This window comes from Equus przewalskii, chromosome 1 (genome assembly GCF_037783145.1).
Source record: "Equus przewalskii isolate Varuska chromosome 1, EquPr2, whole genome shotgun sequence".
Classification (NCBI taxonomy): domain Eukaryota; kingdom Metazoa; phylum Chordata; class Mammalia; order Perissodactyla; family Equidae; genus Equus; species Equus przewalskii.
Window position 1 is genome coordinate 158,146,235 of NC_091831.1, and position 17,418 is coordinate 158,163,652.

General features: G+C 36.7%; 1 protein-coding gene across 1 annotated transcript in view; it reads right to left on the reverse strand.

Annotated features, from left to right (window-relative positions):
* The window catches only part of SUPT16H (SPT16 homolog, facilitates chromatin remodeling subunit), a 38,687-nt gene that overhangs the window by 15,520 nt on the left and 5,749 nt on the right, over window positions 1-17,418 (reverse strand). The window contains exons 2-9 of the mRNA XM_008528806.2: window positions 9,551-9,643; window positions 8,398-8,568; window positions 7,566-7,718; window positions 6,859-7,005; window positions 6,064-6,215; window positions 5,194-5,366; window positions 1,071-1,161; window positions 35-108 (exon numbers count right to left, since the gene is read on the reverse strand). Coding sequence (XP_008527028.1) covers window positions 35-108; window positions 1,071-1,161; window positions 5,194-5,366; window positions 6,064-6,215; window positions 6,859-7,005; window positions 7,566-7,718; window positions 8,398-8,568; window positions 9,551-9,643 — 1,054 coding nt within the window. The remainder of the gene's footprint in view (window positions 1-34; window positions 109-1,070; window positions 1,162-5,193; window positions 5,367-6,063; window positions 6,216-6,858; window positions 7,006-7,565; window positions 7,719-8,397; window positions 8,569-9,550; window positions 9,644-17,418) is intronic.

Consider the following 17,418-nt stretch of genomic DNA (forward strand, 5'->3'; position numbering starts at 1 on the left):
AAGTATTTTCCTGTTACATGCACGTAAAACTTACCTTTCTTCAGTTTGTATTGATTTTTACTATTAATTACTAAAGAGCCTTCACGGAATTCAATTCCCATTCCAAACCTAAAAAAGAAATGAAGAGAAACTTCAGCAATAGGCTAAAGGATCTCTAATTATGGGTCAAGTACAATATATTCTATTCCAAGTTTCAAGATAAGGCTGACAAACATGTTGAGTGATTTGCCCCTGCTGATCGGTGAGTTAAGGAAGAGGATTTGAGGATAGTCTTTGGGCTCTTAATAGGTGGAAAATAGTTTCCTAATTAAGTACCTCATGTAACATTTATTAAACCAAGCCTTTCTTATTTTAGCTTATTCATCCACATTTAGATTTTAAATTTTACCATGAAATTGTTACAAGTCTCCTATAAAGAATTTAGCAGAGACTGTTAAGGGGCACATTACCAAGACAGTAGTAACTGGATTGACAGGCAATTTTTAGTGGAATGCTAATCACTATATTCATTAAGTCACCTGGGCCAAGACTCAGTATAGGTCAATATATTTCCTCTTGTACATCAGAAAAGTCCAGGAAAAAACTATATACTCCAGACTAGTTTCCATCTAAGGAGACTGCCTAGAGCTTTTGTTTTGCAAAATGTCTTTGCTTCTGTAAGATGTTATTAGGTGTTTCTAGATGTTCAACGGTCAAACATTTGAGAAACACTGGATTAAACAAAAATTCAAAAAAATTTTTAAAGACTACGACATCTCAGAGTATTTCATTTGCAAAAGTGAGCTGAAGTGTTCTAAGAGAGGAAATATAGTATGTAATATTTCCTAATATTTCTAATTTAAACCTGGAACATCTACTGGCATCTACTACACTGGTCTAAAAAAATCTCCATCCCATCCCTGGAAGTAGAACTTAAATCTTTCTCACATTCTCTGATCACACTGTGTGTTTGGCACACAGTTAAATTTAATAGTCCATAAATGTGGGTTGAATCAATCTAAGAATATTTTGTCTAACCACTGCCAGTCATGAAAACTGACTCTGAGGACAATGCACATATAGTATCTTACCCTAGGTTTTTGGTAATTTTGTTCAGCAGCTCTGGCTTCTGCTTTTTAACCACATCCATGACAGCATTGTACACGTCACATATCTTCACACCTAATGACAAGACAGAAAGGGGACATTAAAGGATCTTTCAGAAAAAAACACTTTTTGTCATCTATTAGGTCTCCTAAAGCAGCGTTTCTTAAAATGTGAACTAAGAAATGCAGTTGCAGGAGTGGTAGGGCTCAGAAATTTGCATTTTTAAAACACTCCACCCAGTCATTCTTGTGTTTTTTTGAGGAAGATTAGCCCTGAGCTAACATCTGTTGCCAATCCTCCTCTTTTTTTTGCTGAGGAAGACTGGCCCTGAGCTAACATCCATGCCCATCTTCCTCCACTTTATATGTGGGATGCCTACCACAGCATGGCTTGCCAAGCGGTGCCATGTCCGAACCCGGGATGTGAACCAGCGAACCCTAGGCCACCAAAGCTGAACGTGCACACTTAACCACTGTGCCACTAGGCCAGCCTAAACCCAGTCATTCTTAATTACACTGTTTGAGAATCACTGACTCAGGGGTACTGTGGGACACCAGCTGGTCTCAGTGACATAATTTTCTAAGTGTTGATAAATGACTTCATATTAAAGTTATCATACATTTTGAAAAACTGGATTATTGACCAGATGAATTAATGTTAGAAGGGCTCTGGCCTAAATTTTTCAGGATCTAGGATATGAATAAATATTTCAAGTCAGAGTAGTCCAAATATGGTAGCCTCAGAGGGGTCTTTATCCTCATTAAACTACCTATGACCACGATTTCCAAGACAGGATTTCACAAGATGAACTTGAGATATTATACAGGAATGGCGTCTGGAAGCTCTGGGCAACATGGGTGAGCTTACAAAGTGGTTTAAAGGTGGTAAACATAAAGTTCCATTTAGCCAATTGGGGTGTAGAGTGTTAAGGCAAAAGAGGTATCAAGCACTTTGCTTTCTTTGGAGGTAGGCAGTGGCTTGCTTAGCAGGGTTCTTACTAGTTCTGCTCTCACATTAAGATTCTTGGTATCCATACAATGTAGGATTAACATTACACATTCTGTTGGTAGAGAAACTACTTCTCAGAACATCCTACAGTTCTTCTGAATTCAACAATACATTAAAAGGATCATAGACTGTGATCAAGTGGGATTTAGTCCAGGGATGCAAGGACGGTTCAACATCTGCAAATCAATCAATGTGATACGACACAAAATGAAGGAGAAAAATCATATAATCCTCTCGATAGAGAAAACGCATTTGACAAAAATCCACATCCATTTATGACAAAAACTCTCAACAAAATGGGTAGAGAGGGAACAGACCTCAACATAATAAAGGCCATATATTACAAGCCCACAGCTAACATCATACTCAATAGCAAAAAGCTTTTCCTCTGAATCACGAACAAGACAAGAATGCCCACTCTCCCCACTTTTATTCAACATAGTATTGGAAGTCTTAGCCAGAGCAATTAGGCAAGAAAAAGGCATCCAAATTGGAAAGAAAGAAGTAAAACTGTCACTATTTGCAGATGATAGGATACTATATATAGAAAACTCAAAAAACTGTTAGAACTAATATAGTTGTTCCTCAGCATCCACGGTTCCAGGCCCTCCTGCAGATACCAAAATCCACAATACTCAAGTCCCTTAGTTATTAGCCCTCTGTATCCACGGGTTCTGTATCCACAGATACAGAGGGCCAACTGTAAATGAATGCAATAAAGTTGCAGGATACAAAATCAATATACAGAAATCTGTTGCATCTATAGGCTAACAACAAACTATCCAAATGAGAAATAAAAGAAAAATCCCATTTACAACTGCATCAAAAAGATAAAAGACTTATTAGGAGTAAATTTAACCAAGGAGGTGAAAGGTCTGTACACTGAAAACGTTAAGACACTGCTAAGAGACTGAAGGAAATACAAATAAATGGAAAGATATTCCATGCTCATGGATTGCAAGTATTAATATTGTTAAAATGTCCATAATACTCAAAGCAATCTCCAGATTCAATGCAATCCCTATCAAAATTCCAATGGCATATTTCACAGAAATAGAACAATCCTAAAACTTGTATGAAATCACAAAAGACTCTACAAGCAAAGCAATCTTGAGAAAGAAGAGAGCCAGAGGCATCATGCTCCCTCACTTTAAACTATATTACAAAGTTATAGTAGTCAAAACAGTATGGTGTTAGCATAAAGACAGACACACAGATCAGTGCAGCAGAATAAAGAGCCCAGAAATAAACCCACGCATATATGGTTAATTAACTTACAACAAAGGAGCTGAGAACACACAATGGAGAAAGAAGACCTGAAACCATAAAACTCCTAGAAGAAAATACAGGTGGTAAGCTCTTTGATATCAGCCTTGGTGATCATTTTTTGGATTTGACACCAAAAGCAAAGGTAACAAAAGCAAAAATAAACAAATGGGACTATATCAAACTAAAAAGCTTCTACAGAGCAAAGGAGAAACCATCAACAAAATGAAAAGGCAACCAACTGAATGGGAGAAAATATTTTTAAGTCACATATTTGAGAAGGGGTTAATATCCAAAACACACAAAGAATTCATAACTCAATAGCAAAAAAATAATTAGATTAAAAAATGGGCAGAGGATCTGACATTTTTTCAAAAACATACAAATGTCCAACAGGTACATGAAAAGAGGCTCAACATCACTGACCATAAGGGAAATGCAAATCAAAACCACAATGAGATGTCACCTTATACCTGTTAGAATGGCTATTATCAAAAAGACAAGAAATAACAAGTGTTGGTAAGGATGTGGTGAAAAGGGAACCTATGTGCACTCTTGGTAGGAATGTAAAATGGTACAGCCACTATGGAAAACAGTATGGAGGTTCCTCAAAAAATTAAAAATAGAACTACCATATGATCCAGCAATTCTACTTTTAGGTATTTATCCAAAGAAAACAAAAACACTAACTTGAAAAGATATATCCCCACCACGTTCATTGCAGCATTATTTAAAACAGCCAAGATAATGAAGCAACCCAAGTGCCTCTGAACTCAAGAATGGATAAAGAAGATGTGGTGTGTATATATATATATACAATAGAATATTATTCAGTCATAAAAAGAATGAAATCTTGCCATTTGAAACAACATGGATGGAACTTGAGGGCACTATGCTACGTAAAACAAGTCAGAGAAAGACATATACTATATGATCTTACTAATATTTGGAATAAAAAACCCTAAAAACAAGCTCATAGATACAGAGAACAGACTACCGGTTGCAAGAGGTGGGGAATAAGGGTGAAATGGATGAAGGAGTCAAAAGGTACAAACTTCCAGTTATAAAATAAATTAAGTCCTGAGGATGTAATGTACAGCATGGCAACTATAGTTAATAATACTCTATTTCATATTTGAAAGTTGCTAAGAGAGTAGATCTTAAAAGTTCTCATCACAAGAAAAAAAATTCTTTATGTATGGTGACGAACGTTAACTAGACTTACTGTGGTGATCATTTCACAATATATACAAATATGAAATCATTATGTTGTACACCTGAAACTAATATAAAGTTGTATGTTAAATTGTATGTCAATAAAAAAATAAAAAGAAAAAGAACTTTCTAAAGTTTTAAAGAAGAATAATATGGCCATGGTATTTTATGAAGCTGTGGACACAGAGACCTAACCCATCAGAGAAGTTTTTGTTTTTTTGGTTTTTTTTCTGCAGAGGAAGATTTGCCCTGAGCTAACATCTGCACCAACCTTCCTGTATTTTCTATGTGGGATGCCACCACAGCATGGCCACTGAGGAGTGGTGTAGGCCTGCACCTGGGAATCAAACCTGGGCTGCTGAAGCAGAGTGCGCCGAACTTAACCACTGTGCCATGAGGCCCGGCCCCAGAGAAGTTTTTGTAAATATCAATGTAAAACCACAATAACTACTTATGCTAAAAGAAAAGGAGATTCAAGAACCAAATGCTAGGATGATTCAAGGTTAGTAAAATCTAATTCTATTTTTAATACAAGAATCTCAGGGATATAAACTCACATAAACACTGAAGACATTTTTGTTACAAAATTTCCAAACATTCTTTTCTAAGGCACCTCACCATGTCTTAATTCCTTTAGCAGCTCCTCTTGAAGCTGGAGCAAAAAGTTGTAATTTTCTTGAACTTCCTGAGAAGGGTCAACCATCAAAGTGCGAACAAGGTTGGAGCAGTAAGATTTGAAGCGAATACCCATGGCACAAGTGATGGCCCCAAAATGCATGTGATTCTTGTCACTAGAGACCAAAGGAAGAAAGCATTTCATTACCCAAACTAGCAAAGCCCTTCGTATCACTGGCACACAGCATCTGTAATCACCACCTCTCCCTGCTGTATCCACAGCTGAAGCAGAGTAAGGACCCAAACTCTTCCTTCTTTAAATAAACTAATCAGTTAATAAAGGCTCTGCGGTAAAATCAGGGGCCAAAACTTTTAGGATAAAAATTCAGTGAAAGTTGAGTTGTATCCTAAATATGCGAAGGATATACTGAATTTTATCAACTGTAGTATAACAGTAAGGTGGTGAGGAGTCACTCATCCACCAGTCCACTATCAATTACAGTATTCGCTAGGAATTCCTTCCTTCAGACTGACCAGGAAAAACAGCAGTCTTTACAGTATTTTTAAAAATTAGAAGAGAAATTACATTATGGTACACCTAATAAGATTTTAATGGCTTTTGCAAAATGCTCTGCATTTTTCTCTGGTATTTTTAATCTTGAAAAATGCTTATAATCAAATGCTTAAGAAATGAATAACTGTGAAATAAAACAGAAATATGCACAGAATAAGACAAGAAGATAATGTGGAAGGCAGGCTAATAGTTACTGCCTCCTCTTACTTTTCTGAATTCTGGAATGAGTTAAAGAAAAAAAATAGGCTACTGGTTGAAATGGTCTGGCTTTTGTTTTATTTTGAAGTTCTCATACTTACCTCACCACACTAAACTTGAGATTATAATTGCCACCACTCTGAATAATGGGAGGGTAACACATTTCCACAGTAGAAGGGTCTGCCCCAGCTAGGTATTTTTTCTCTTCAATGGCCTTTTCCACAGATTCAGCCAGTTTGCTGTGTCGAACTTTCTGTAAGCGTACCCAGAAACAAAATATTCACTAGAGAGTGGCAAAGAGGGGTGTTGGGTTTTTGGATGTTATCATTTGAAGACAACATACACCTTGAGATCATTTAGGATGCTATGGAAGTTTTTTTTTTTTAATTTCATTTAATCCTTATCCTTTTTTTGTTTTTTGGTGAGGAAGATTGGCCCTGAGCTGACATTTGTGCCAATCTTCCTCTATTTTCTATGTGGGATGCCACCACAGCATGGCTTGATGAGCAGTGTGTAGGTCTGTGCCTGGGATCTAAACCCGCAAACCCCGGGCTGCTGAAGCACAGCATGCGAACTTACCCACTATGCCATCAGGCCAGCCCATGAAATGGTTTATGCACCAGATAATATACTGGTACACATGCAAAGCAAATTTAGAGAACAATATGTGGAATTCACAGCTATTAAGGAATTCTCAAGTAAAATACTGGGTAACCTCAAGAAACTATAGTGTAGGTTTACAGTTATTTTGAAAGAGAGCTGGCACAATTATATACCACCAATTTAAGTATCAAAGGCTTAATTTCAAAGGAAGCAGAACATACCAAAACACTGCACCGTAGGGACTTATTTCTGCTTCATTAAAACACCAACAAGCCTTTCCCCTCTTCATTTACCTCATCTGCATCAACTATTTCCATCACTCTTTCCTTGAAGAATTTGTTGAAGACCTCAGAGGTGATGCTGGCTGCTTTCTTCATTAGGTTGAGCTCCCCATCCTCCTTCACAGCAATGGTATAGGCCACAACTGCACTGATATCTATCTGCAGTCAAAGTGATACAAGTTTCCAGCATGCAAATATAGAATTGCTAAAGAAATGCATCTCTCTCAATCTGAAAATTATTAGTGATGGTACTTAATTATTTAGCAAACTATTCACCAGTAGTTTGCAGAATATCTAAATATTCTCTTCTTGGATTGAATAAACCTTTGGAATAGCTCTTTACTAGGTCATTGTGTGTATTCTAAGAGGCACTGAACTAATGTACCATTTAAAATGCAAATGCCCCTCTCTAGAGGTTTTTGCAAAGGATTTAGAAGAAAGATAGGCAGGACAACAGAAGAAAAAAAGAAAGAAAAATATTGTTTGGCCAAGAATCTGAGAAACAATTTCCCTCTGAAGTCGCTGAACTATCTTCTGAAATTCTCATTCCTGAGTGAAAAGCAAACCGGCTGACCGCTCAGCCAAAGGCAATGAAAAATGGAAATGTGAACGAACATATAGTTTTCTCAAAACAAATTCTCTGTACTATCTGTTATGGAAGCCTGTCACGCTTTTGTCTTCTCAACTCTCAATTTGCTTGTTTCCGGGAGAATTCTTACTTTGTCAAAGCCCTCTTTGTTGAGGCAGTCGTTCCAGCTCTTCATGAACTCTCCAGGGAATTTGTCTTTGCTGAACACTCCAATCTTCTTGCCGTTCTTGCTTTCTTTAATGGCTTCAATCATTTTGTCAAAGCTGCTCTTATTACTTTCATTCTGTCAGTGCCACAGGGAAGAAACAGAGTTTGTAATTAGTTGTAGAATTAGACATTTATGTTCTACTAGTAACGGGCAGAGATGAATTCTCTAAACTGTGGAAAGAATAAATTCTCTCCCCATGCCCTACTTACTTCTTTAGGGCAGATTGTAACACACCAAAGTTAACACAAAATTTCTTCAGATACTTTTAAATACTTAGGTGAAGTGCCATATAAGTTGACAAGACTATTCTTTTTCTTAAGGAACAGCTAAGAAACTCAAATGCATACGTGAACAACATTCTGAGAAAAAGTCTTTGTCAGGTGGGCAGTATGACAAAGACTGCATTTGATAAAAACTGAAACTGAGGTATATCTAAGTTTTCTTAAGGATATGTAAGGTTATTTGTTCTAATTAAGGTACTCAGATGAAAACAAACAAGTTGACAGTGTCCTCAAGAAGGGCAAAGTTAGTGTTCACCAGAATTTCACAGCCCATTTGTTTTGCTGCTGAACTGACAGGGTTATTGAACTCTTTTCTTCCTCACAAACAATGAAGATGTGACAGAACTACGTAATTACAACCACAGTCAGCTAAAATCTTTCCTTTGTATTCTTTTAAATTCCTAGAAGGCATTTCTGTTTATCACTTTTAAACATCCTCTCACATTTATGACACATTCTTTCTTAGTTCTGACCTTTTCTCGTATCAGCAGTGTGATGGCAGGGGCTCCATTAGCATTCTCATTGCCCTTAGTGTTGGCAATCTGTTTTAAGAACTCCACTTTTTTCTTGCTGGCCATAAAGATGATTTTGTCATCACAGAAGACCATGATAGTGTCAGTCAGTTCGTAACCAAAGAGCCATGTCTGTGGGAAAAGACAATAGTGACAACAGTTATTTACAGATAAAAAAAAATTAGTGCACTTATACAGAAATATCTATAAAACAAGATATCTGGGATTAACTTAAAAGTAATCTAGGGTTGGGGAGCCTGGAGGTGGATACAAATGAAATGAGACTGGCCAGGAGTTACCAATTTATTGGATAATGGGTAAATGGGAGTTCAATACATTATTTTATTTACTTTCACATGTTTGAAATATTCCATAATAAACATCAAATCATTTGGATAATTTGTGTTTACCAGAACTATATTATTATTTAGAAGGATAGAAATGCATAAAACAAGGGACAGAGTAGCACCTCCGGGAACCGTGCATTCTAATTCTATCTCCCTCAGTGGGGGTTAGTTGCCTACCAATTATTCATTTCTTTTCTCTCCAAACGACTCAGGATTTTTAGCTGGGCACACTGCTTGGCATGAGGACTTTAATTCCCATCTGCTCTTGTGGCTAAATATGGCCATTACATTAAATTTTGGCCAGTAAGTTATAAGTAGAAGTATTCTGTGGGACCTTTTCCATTTGCTTCTCTTTCTCTATTCTTTTTGCTTGGAACGTAGATATAATGGCTGGAGCTCTAGCAATTTTTGCACCATGAGCACAAGAGCAATACTCTATGGATGGAAAAAACCTGGGTCCCTGATGTCTATCTAAAAGAAGAAATATTCTGTTAAACCCACTGTTATTTAGGCTTTTCTGTTGCATATAGTTAAATCCTTCTCAATTCAGATACTTTTTTTCCTATGGTCTAAATCAGTGCTGTCCACTGAACTTTTTGTGATGATGGAAATATTCCATATCTACTCTAATATGGTAGCCACTATTGAGTACGTGAGACTTTTGAATGAGGAATTAAATTTTTAATGTGGCTGGTGGCTACCATATTGGACAGTGCCATACATGATTCAATCACTCTCAGGGCTAAAAACTGCTGGAAACCTCTCACCTGTAAGGCAGTTGATTTGGCATAAACAATTTCTTCATCAACACCCACTGATACAACAATAGCATCAACATTGGCATACTCATCTTCTCCTTTCTGAAAAGTAAAGAGGAGGGAATTTGGTCATTTTCTTTTTACACTAGCAAAATAGGAATACAGACTTCAGTATTTAATCAGGATACATATAATTTTTTCCTAATAGAAATTCCAAGTTTAAGGTATGTTGCTTGGCAACCTCACAGCCATCAGTTATTCTATTTTTCAAATAGCTTCACTGAGATAGAATTCACATACAATTTATCCATTTAAAGTGCACAGTTCAATGGTTTTTAATGTATTCAGTTGTGTAACTGTGCCACAACAATCTAATTTTAGAATGTCTTCATCTCCCCAACAAGAAACCCATTAGTAATCATTATCCATCTACTCCCCAGCCCAAGGCAGCCACTAATCTGTCTCTATGTATGTGTCTGTTCTGGACATTTCATATAAATGGAATCAGAGAGTATGTGGCCTTAGTGTCCAGTTTCTTTCAATGCTCTCAAGGTTCATCCATATGGTAGCATGTATCAATACTTCATTCCTTTTTATTGCTGAATAATATTCCATTATATGGACATACCATATTTTGTCCATTCATCAATTGCTGGACATATGGGTTGTTTCCATTTTCTTTGGCTGTTACGAATAATGCTATGAACATTCATTTAAATTTTTGCACAGACATATTTCTCTTGAGTGTATACCTAGGTGAGGAATTGTTGGTCATATGGTAACTCTTTTCAACTTTTTGAGGAACCACCAGACTGTTTTCCAAAGAGCCTGCACCATTTTATACTCTGAACAGCAATGTACGAAGGTTCCAATTTCTCTACATGCTGACCAATACTTGTTAACTGTCTTTTTTATGCCCTCCAATTGGTGTAAAGTAGTATCTCACTAGTTTTGATTTGCATGTCCCTGATGGTTAATTATGTTGCGCTCCTTTTCACATGATTACTGACCACTGTATACCTTTTTTGGAGAAGCGTCTCTGCAGACTCCTTGCCCACCATGTAATGGGGTCACTGCTTTCTTAAGTTGTAAGAGTTCTTTTTATATTCTAGATACGTCTCTTATCAGATATGATTTCCACATTTTTCTCCTACTTGTTGGTTGGTCTTTTCACTTTCTTAATGATGTCCTTTGAAGGACAAAAAGTTTTAATTTCGAAGAAGTCCAAATTACTTTCTTTTACTTTTGATGTCTTATCTAAGGTGACTTTGCCTAATCCAGGGACATAAAGATTTACCTATATTTTCTTCTACAACCGTTTTATGGTTTTAGCTCTCATGTTTAGATCTATGATTCATTTTGAGTTAATTTTTATGCATGGTGTGAGGAAGAGGCCTACCTTCATTCTTTTGCATATGGCTATCTAGTTGTTCCAGGACCATTTGTAGAAAAGACTACTTTCCCCATTGAAATGTCTTGGCACCATTGTCAAAAATCAAATGATGTAAATGTGAAGGTTTATTTCTGGATTCTCAGTTCTATTCCATTGATCCCCATGTCTATCCTTACACTAGTATCACATTGTTTTGATTACTGCAACTTTTTAGTAAGTTTTGAAATTGAGAAGTGTAAGTCCTCCAACCATTAGCTACTCTTGAACAGCTCTGTAAGACCAAGGGACCGGTAATTGTGGGCTATGAGGTCAAATCTCTGACTTCCCCTATTAAGTCAACAAAAACATCTACATAAGACACTTCCACATTTTAAGACTTCTGGTTGCCGGTAAGAATCCAAATATAGGTTTTTTATAGGAGCGTTTTGTTGAATTTCTCTACCACAATAAAACTGCATTCCCCCATTGATTGTCAATGAGAAAATGTCTTCCTTCAGGTTGCTAAAGTTTTATCATTAGTTCTCACTGATGATGCAAAAGTGCTGATAATTAAAACTGCTAATGTCTTAGCATGAATCAGGACAGTGGCACCAAACTAGTTCTTCACTACTACACTCACAGAAAGAAAGAAGAAAAAAGCTAAGTTTACCAAAGAATGTCCCTGATGCAGTAAAAATGATTAATATTATGAAATCTCAACCCTTAAGACTATGTCTAATATTCTGTGTAAAGAAATAGGACGTACACACAAAGCACTTCTCTGTGCACACTGAAGTATGACAGTTATCTCAAGGAAAAGCATTTGTACAATTACTTGAGTAACAAGTTGAACTAGACATTTAAACAGATTTGGGTATCCAGTATACATTTTCTTGAAAATGCATGAAGCCTGTCACTTCAAGGAAAGCAAATGATGTGTGTTGTCAATGATAAAATTTGAGTTTTCAAGCAAAAATAAAATTTTGAAAAAACTTGTACCCACCACTGTCAACTTGACAGCTTCGCTACTCACTCAAGACTCTCCTGATGAGATCAGTAGTGACGTTTACATACATGATTCTTTGATATTGTATAATGAAATGTGTACATTTAGAAGATCTGCACAACTGAGGGAACCAATATTTTCCAAATATTACATGGTGATGTTACAAAGTCATCCCTGGGTAAAGGATCAAAGGTGCAAGAAGGAACAATAACTTGAGTATGAAAAGTTCATTGTTGGGGCCAGCCCTGTGGCCTAGTGGTTAAGTTCAGCATGCTCTGCTTCAGTGGCCCAGGTTCAGTTCCTGGGCATTGACCTACACCACTCATCGGCAGCCATGCTGTGGCGGCTACCCACATACAAAATTGAGAAAGAATGGCACACATGTTAGCTCAGGGCAAATCTTCCTCAGCAAAAAAAGAAAAGAAAAAAAGAAAGAAGAAAAGTTCATGGTTGTGGTTTCAGATTTCACATTATAACTAACTTTTAAGAGATTACCACTTCTAGTGTTTTAGTGTAGTAACAAAGAATGTCCATAATTATTTGAAAAGGTTATTAAAATATCTTTCTTTTTCCAGCTCCAAGTATGTATGAGGCCAGATTTTCTTCATATACTTGATACAACCGATACAAAGAAAGGCTCTTTGGGGTCCTGAATAATTTAAGGATGTAAAGGGGTCTTGATATCAGAGTTTGAGAAGCACTGTGGTATACAATTCCTATCAGATATAGTAACACTAACTTCGGCATTAAATAGTCTCTCCTCTCTGAAGTTTTGCTATACATACTGCAATTCTTCAGTAAACATGGGATTTTGTGGCAATATTACTAGAACCTTAGTAATCTCCCGAAATTAGCAATTGGCACTCTCTTATATTTAGTGCTTATAAAGTCTTGTGGATACAGATATATAATTTTCTTCCCTAAACATGTCTACAAAAAATACCACTGAAACTAACCAAAAAGTCCCTTTTAGTATATTTTTTGATATTTGAAATCTTGGTTGAGTCAAAATTTTTCAGCAAAGAAAAAGGTCTGAACGTATACAAAATTTCAATACACTAACACGTTTTTAAAAAGTATATGAAAAAGTATAATCATGCCACTTAATTATTAATTATATGGGAAAATCATCCAAAGGAATCTCAACATAATTGAAAATCAGGACAGAGAAAAAAAGACCCACATGTTCAGCTTTTTAATGAAGACTGCGGAAATAAATCCATCAAATCTCAAGGATTTCAATTCATAAAATGCCTAGTTTTCCACTGCCAATCAAAAAGGTGAGACAATGAATCCTAATTTCTTTTGGAACCCAGTTGCTCTGACCATTTCATAGAATATTCTTAATTTATTCTTTACAGAAACTGGTGGGCTCTAACACCAAAAGAAAGAAATAATAGCAGAATTTAAGATATCTAAAGATAAATTTAGATAAAATTTTCATAAAATGTGATTCAGTGAAAAGGATTACAATAAAACCAATTTTTTTTTTTTTAAAGATTTTATTTTTTTCCTTTTTCTCCCCAAAGCCCCCTGGTACATAGTTGTGTATTTTTAGCTGTGGGTCCTTCCAGTTGTAGCATGTGGGATGCCGCCTCAGCATGGCTTGATGAGCAGTGCCATGTCCGCGTCCAGGATCCGAAATGGCCAAACCCTGGGCTGCCGAAGCAGAGTGCACGAACTTAACCACTCGGCCACGGGGCTGGCCCCAAAACCAAATATTTTGACAGCAAAATCTGGGCCGCTATTTTGTATTTTCAAACCTTATGAGGAGTATAAACACCTTATACAGATTACATCCAAAAATAGTCTTTTGAAACTGTGGGAGATTTTTAATAATCTGCTTGTAAAATTCATATGGTAAGTTACCCAAAGTAACAGTATAATAAAGTTATATATAATACTGAAATACTTTCAGATTAAATTCCAGATTATGTCTAGAATTTTAAAATACTGGAGTGCAGTGGGGCTGGTTAAAAAAAGAAAGCCACAAGGCTAGCAGTCATTGCCCCAGGACCAGTCCTACAGCCAGTTCCAAGCACTGGCTCTTGGAGGCAGCTGGGGCTTGACTCTGTGCCGCTTAAATGGCCCCAGATTCCTACCTGATCTCTTTTGCTTGGGCTGTTCTTCAGGACTTAGACTTGAGCCCTTGTCAAATCTATCTGGACTTGCGATTCCTGTGCTCCCCCTTCTAGATGAACCATCTTGCAGCAGTGAGCCCTGGTATGCACAGACTCTCAACATCCACCAAACCCTTTCTGTCTCCAAATTCTGCCTCCTTCCAGTCTGTCTGGTCCACCAAGTCTTGCTGAAAAAGGTGTTTTAGATGGGAGTATTTACTGAGCAGCCACTTTTTGTACACGCCTTGCAGTTATTATCTGTAATCCTCACAATAAAACACAGTAAGCATCATCATATTCAAAACACCAAATCAAGACCTAGCACACTCGGAACTCCCACGCAAATATATAGGCAGTTCTCACACTAATGATGATTTCAGCTTTTAAAAAAGGTGCTGAAAGTCTAATTAAAACACACATATTAAGTCTAAAATACATATTTTCTATTAGGACACAATTATTATAGACTAACAGGCAAAATTATACTTTTTCTACCATCTCTCTCTCTTTCAGTTAACAAATCAGATGAGAGAACACTTTCTTTAGGGTCCTAAAGATAAAAAAGAATTTCTTTAAAAGGTTTCTGATTTTCATCTACAAGGAGACTTAGAATCATTTGCTAAACTTTTCAGGTAAGATGTTAGTGTTGGTGACCTCTTAAATTTACCAGAAATTTCTTTCAGCAACTGCAAGTGACAGGAATCAAAGTCTGCCTTCTATATTTAGAAAGACAGTATGTCTACTGGGTAAAAGGGCTCACTCTGAAGCCAGACTGCCGGGGCGTGAAGCCTTGACCCCACCACTCACTGCCACCCAACCTCTCTGTGCTTCAGTCTCCTCAGTCTTCGCATCTGTAAGTATTGCTCTGAGAATTAAATTTGCTAATGTGTATCAAGTACTTAGACTAGTGCCTAGCTCATTGAAACTACTATATATTTGCCATCATTATTATTAAAGACTAAAATGGCTGTTTGTTAAAAATTCCCCACGTGTATCACACGACTATTGTTACTGATGTCAAAGACGAGCTGGTGACGACATGATCAGTACAGGGTGTGGAGAGTAGAAGAGACTTTCTGAAAGTGTACAACTCACAGAGGAGGCGACTTTAGGTGATCCCAGATGTGGCTTTAAATATTCAGAGCAAAAAAGTTATACACTTTTCAATTCTCTTTTAATCCACTTGACCACATCAAGACTATATCTGTTTAATGCTAGTCTTTACCACCTGCTACAATTTAACAATGCAGCTATGCTTACATTATCTTCATTTTTTTAACAGTACTTTTTATTTTTGGAAGGTGACACGATTCTCCAATTATAGTCATGTAAAGTGTCTTTTCTGAATGTATGTAGGTTTAAGGAATTCAACAGTTTTTTGGGAGATGAAGAGAACAAAGTGGTAAATGACTAAGCAGAGCTGGGGTAGCTATACCCTAAGTGCTTGACAAGTATTCTTGCTGGGAAGATATTGATGATGAGTGTGCATCTCTCATAGAGCCCCAGTGGGCTCAGAACTCAGGAGGCACCAAGTATCAGAGAAGGGGAATGGGGTATATTGCACATGGATGAGTTCAGGGCTGAGAACAGAAGGTCTGGACAGCAAGCTTAAAAGCTGGACTCCCAGTTCTCAGAGGCCCTGAGACAACTCCTAATCCCTCTACAAAAAGATGTGCTTTATTCTCTGGAGAGATGGGCTAAGAAAATAAGAAAGGCTCTAGACTCAAATAGTAGGCCCAGCAGAAGGCAAGTATTAAATGTTGGGGAATTAAAGGGAAGTCTGTATTTTGAATGACAATAATGGGGAACAAATGCCCCAAAGACAAGAAGTGGAGGATTTTTCTTTGTGCATCCTCATTGAATTCAGAGAAAACACTTCAGATACCGACATTTGGGGGTCTTCCATGGAATAAAACAGCATAATCACTCTATAGTAACCCCTACCAGGTGAGAGGCCTCATTCTGCAGAGCTTCCAACCAGTTTCTTATTACGTTATTAAGACGGATGGATAGCCAAGCCTCATTTTGATTTTTGTTAATATGTAATAGAGAAAGCAAACAAACCCAGAGGAAACAGACAAGGCAGAGGACAGAAAACAAAACAAACAAACAAAAAGACCCTATAAGAGAAATATATATAGTACATCCATAAAACAAGAAAAGAACAGAGGATAAAAAGGACTCTTAGAAATTCAAAATAGGTGAAATTAAAAAAAAAAATTCGATAGAAAGTGGGAAAATGAAGTTAAGAAACAGCATCTAGAAGTAGAAGACAAAGAAATAGGAAATGAAATGAAAAGATAAACAAATTTAAGCCCAGAAGTCTAAACCTTACCGAATAGGAATTTCAGGGGGGAAAAAAATCACTGAAGAAATGGAGGGGAAAAAAAGATCAAAGAATGCAAGATTCCAGCACCAAAGGATATAAGTCTTGAGATTAAAAGAGCCTCTTACTTCTCAACTCAGGGCAAGGAAGGGGAAAAAAAGACTCACACCAAGGCAGTGAAATTTCAAACCACAAGGAATAAAGAGATGATTCTAAATGTTTTACAGAGAACAACAGGCCATGGATATTGGAACAGGAAACAGAATCACATCGGCCTTCTCCAAGGTAACAGTGCAAGCTTCAAGAATGATGAACAAATGCTTCAAAATTCTGAGAATTCTGAAAGCTTTTCAACCGCAAATTTTATACCCACTAACTGTATTATTAACCAAAAGTGAAGATAAAATAAAACTTTTAACACACACAAGGGCTCAAGAAATATATATTCTCTATATCCTTTCTTACGAAGCTCTTAGAGAAAATGCTCTAATAAAACGAAGAAATAAATCAAGACATGGGGTCTAGGATACTATACGGGACCCAACACTGGAAAGTTCCAAGATTCAACAGACCAGGAGATCACCCTATACAGACAGCAGGATAATGTAAAGTTGATTGGGTGGTGGCGGTGGTGGTAGTGTTTAAAAGACAATCACGGAATTAACAAAATATCTGATGAGTGTTAAGAATTTTAGAATAAAAGATTGATGAGATTATGACAGACTTGCAGGAAAAAATTAAGGCTAGGGACATTAAAAAAAGGAGAAAAATTGAGGCACTCATTAATGCCAGGAAAAATGAAAAAACTGTAGAGAAAAGGAATGGTAACTATTTCTTTACTTCACCCAGCAGTAAAAATATTTGCAAGAGCATAACAGTGTAAACTGACTATTTATTTTACTAAAAATTGTGAAAAAAAACATCAAGGGGGTGGATGTATCATAAAGCAAATATATTAAAATAATCGTATAATCTAGGTGGTGGGTACATGGGTGTTCACTGTAAAATTCTTTCACCTTTCTCTGTTTGAAAATTTTCATAACAATATGTCAG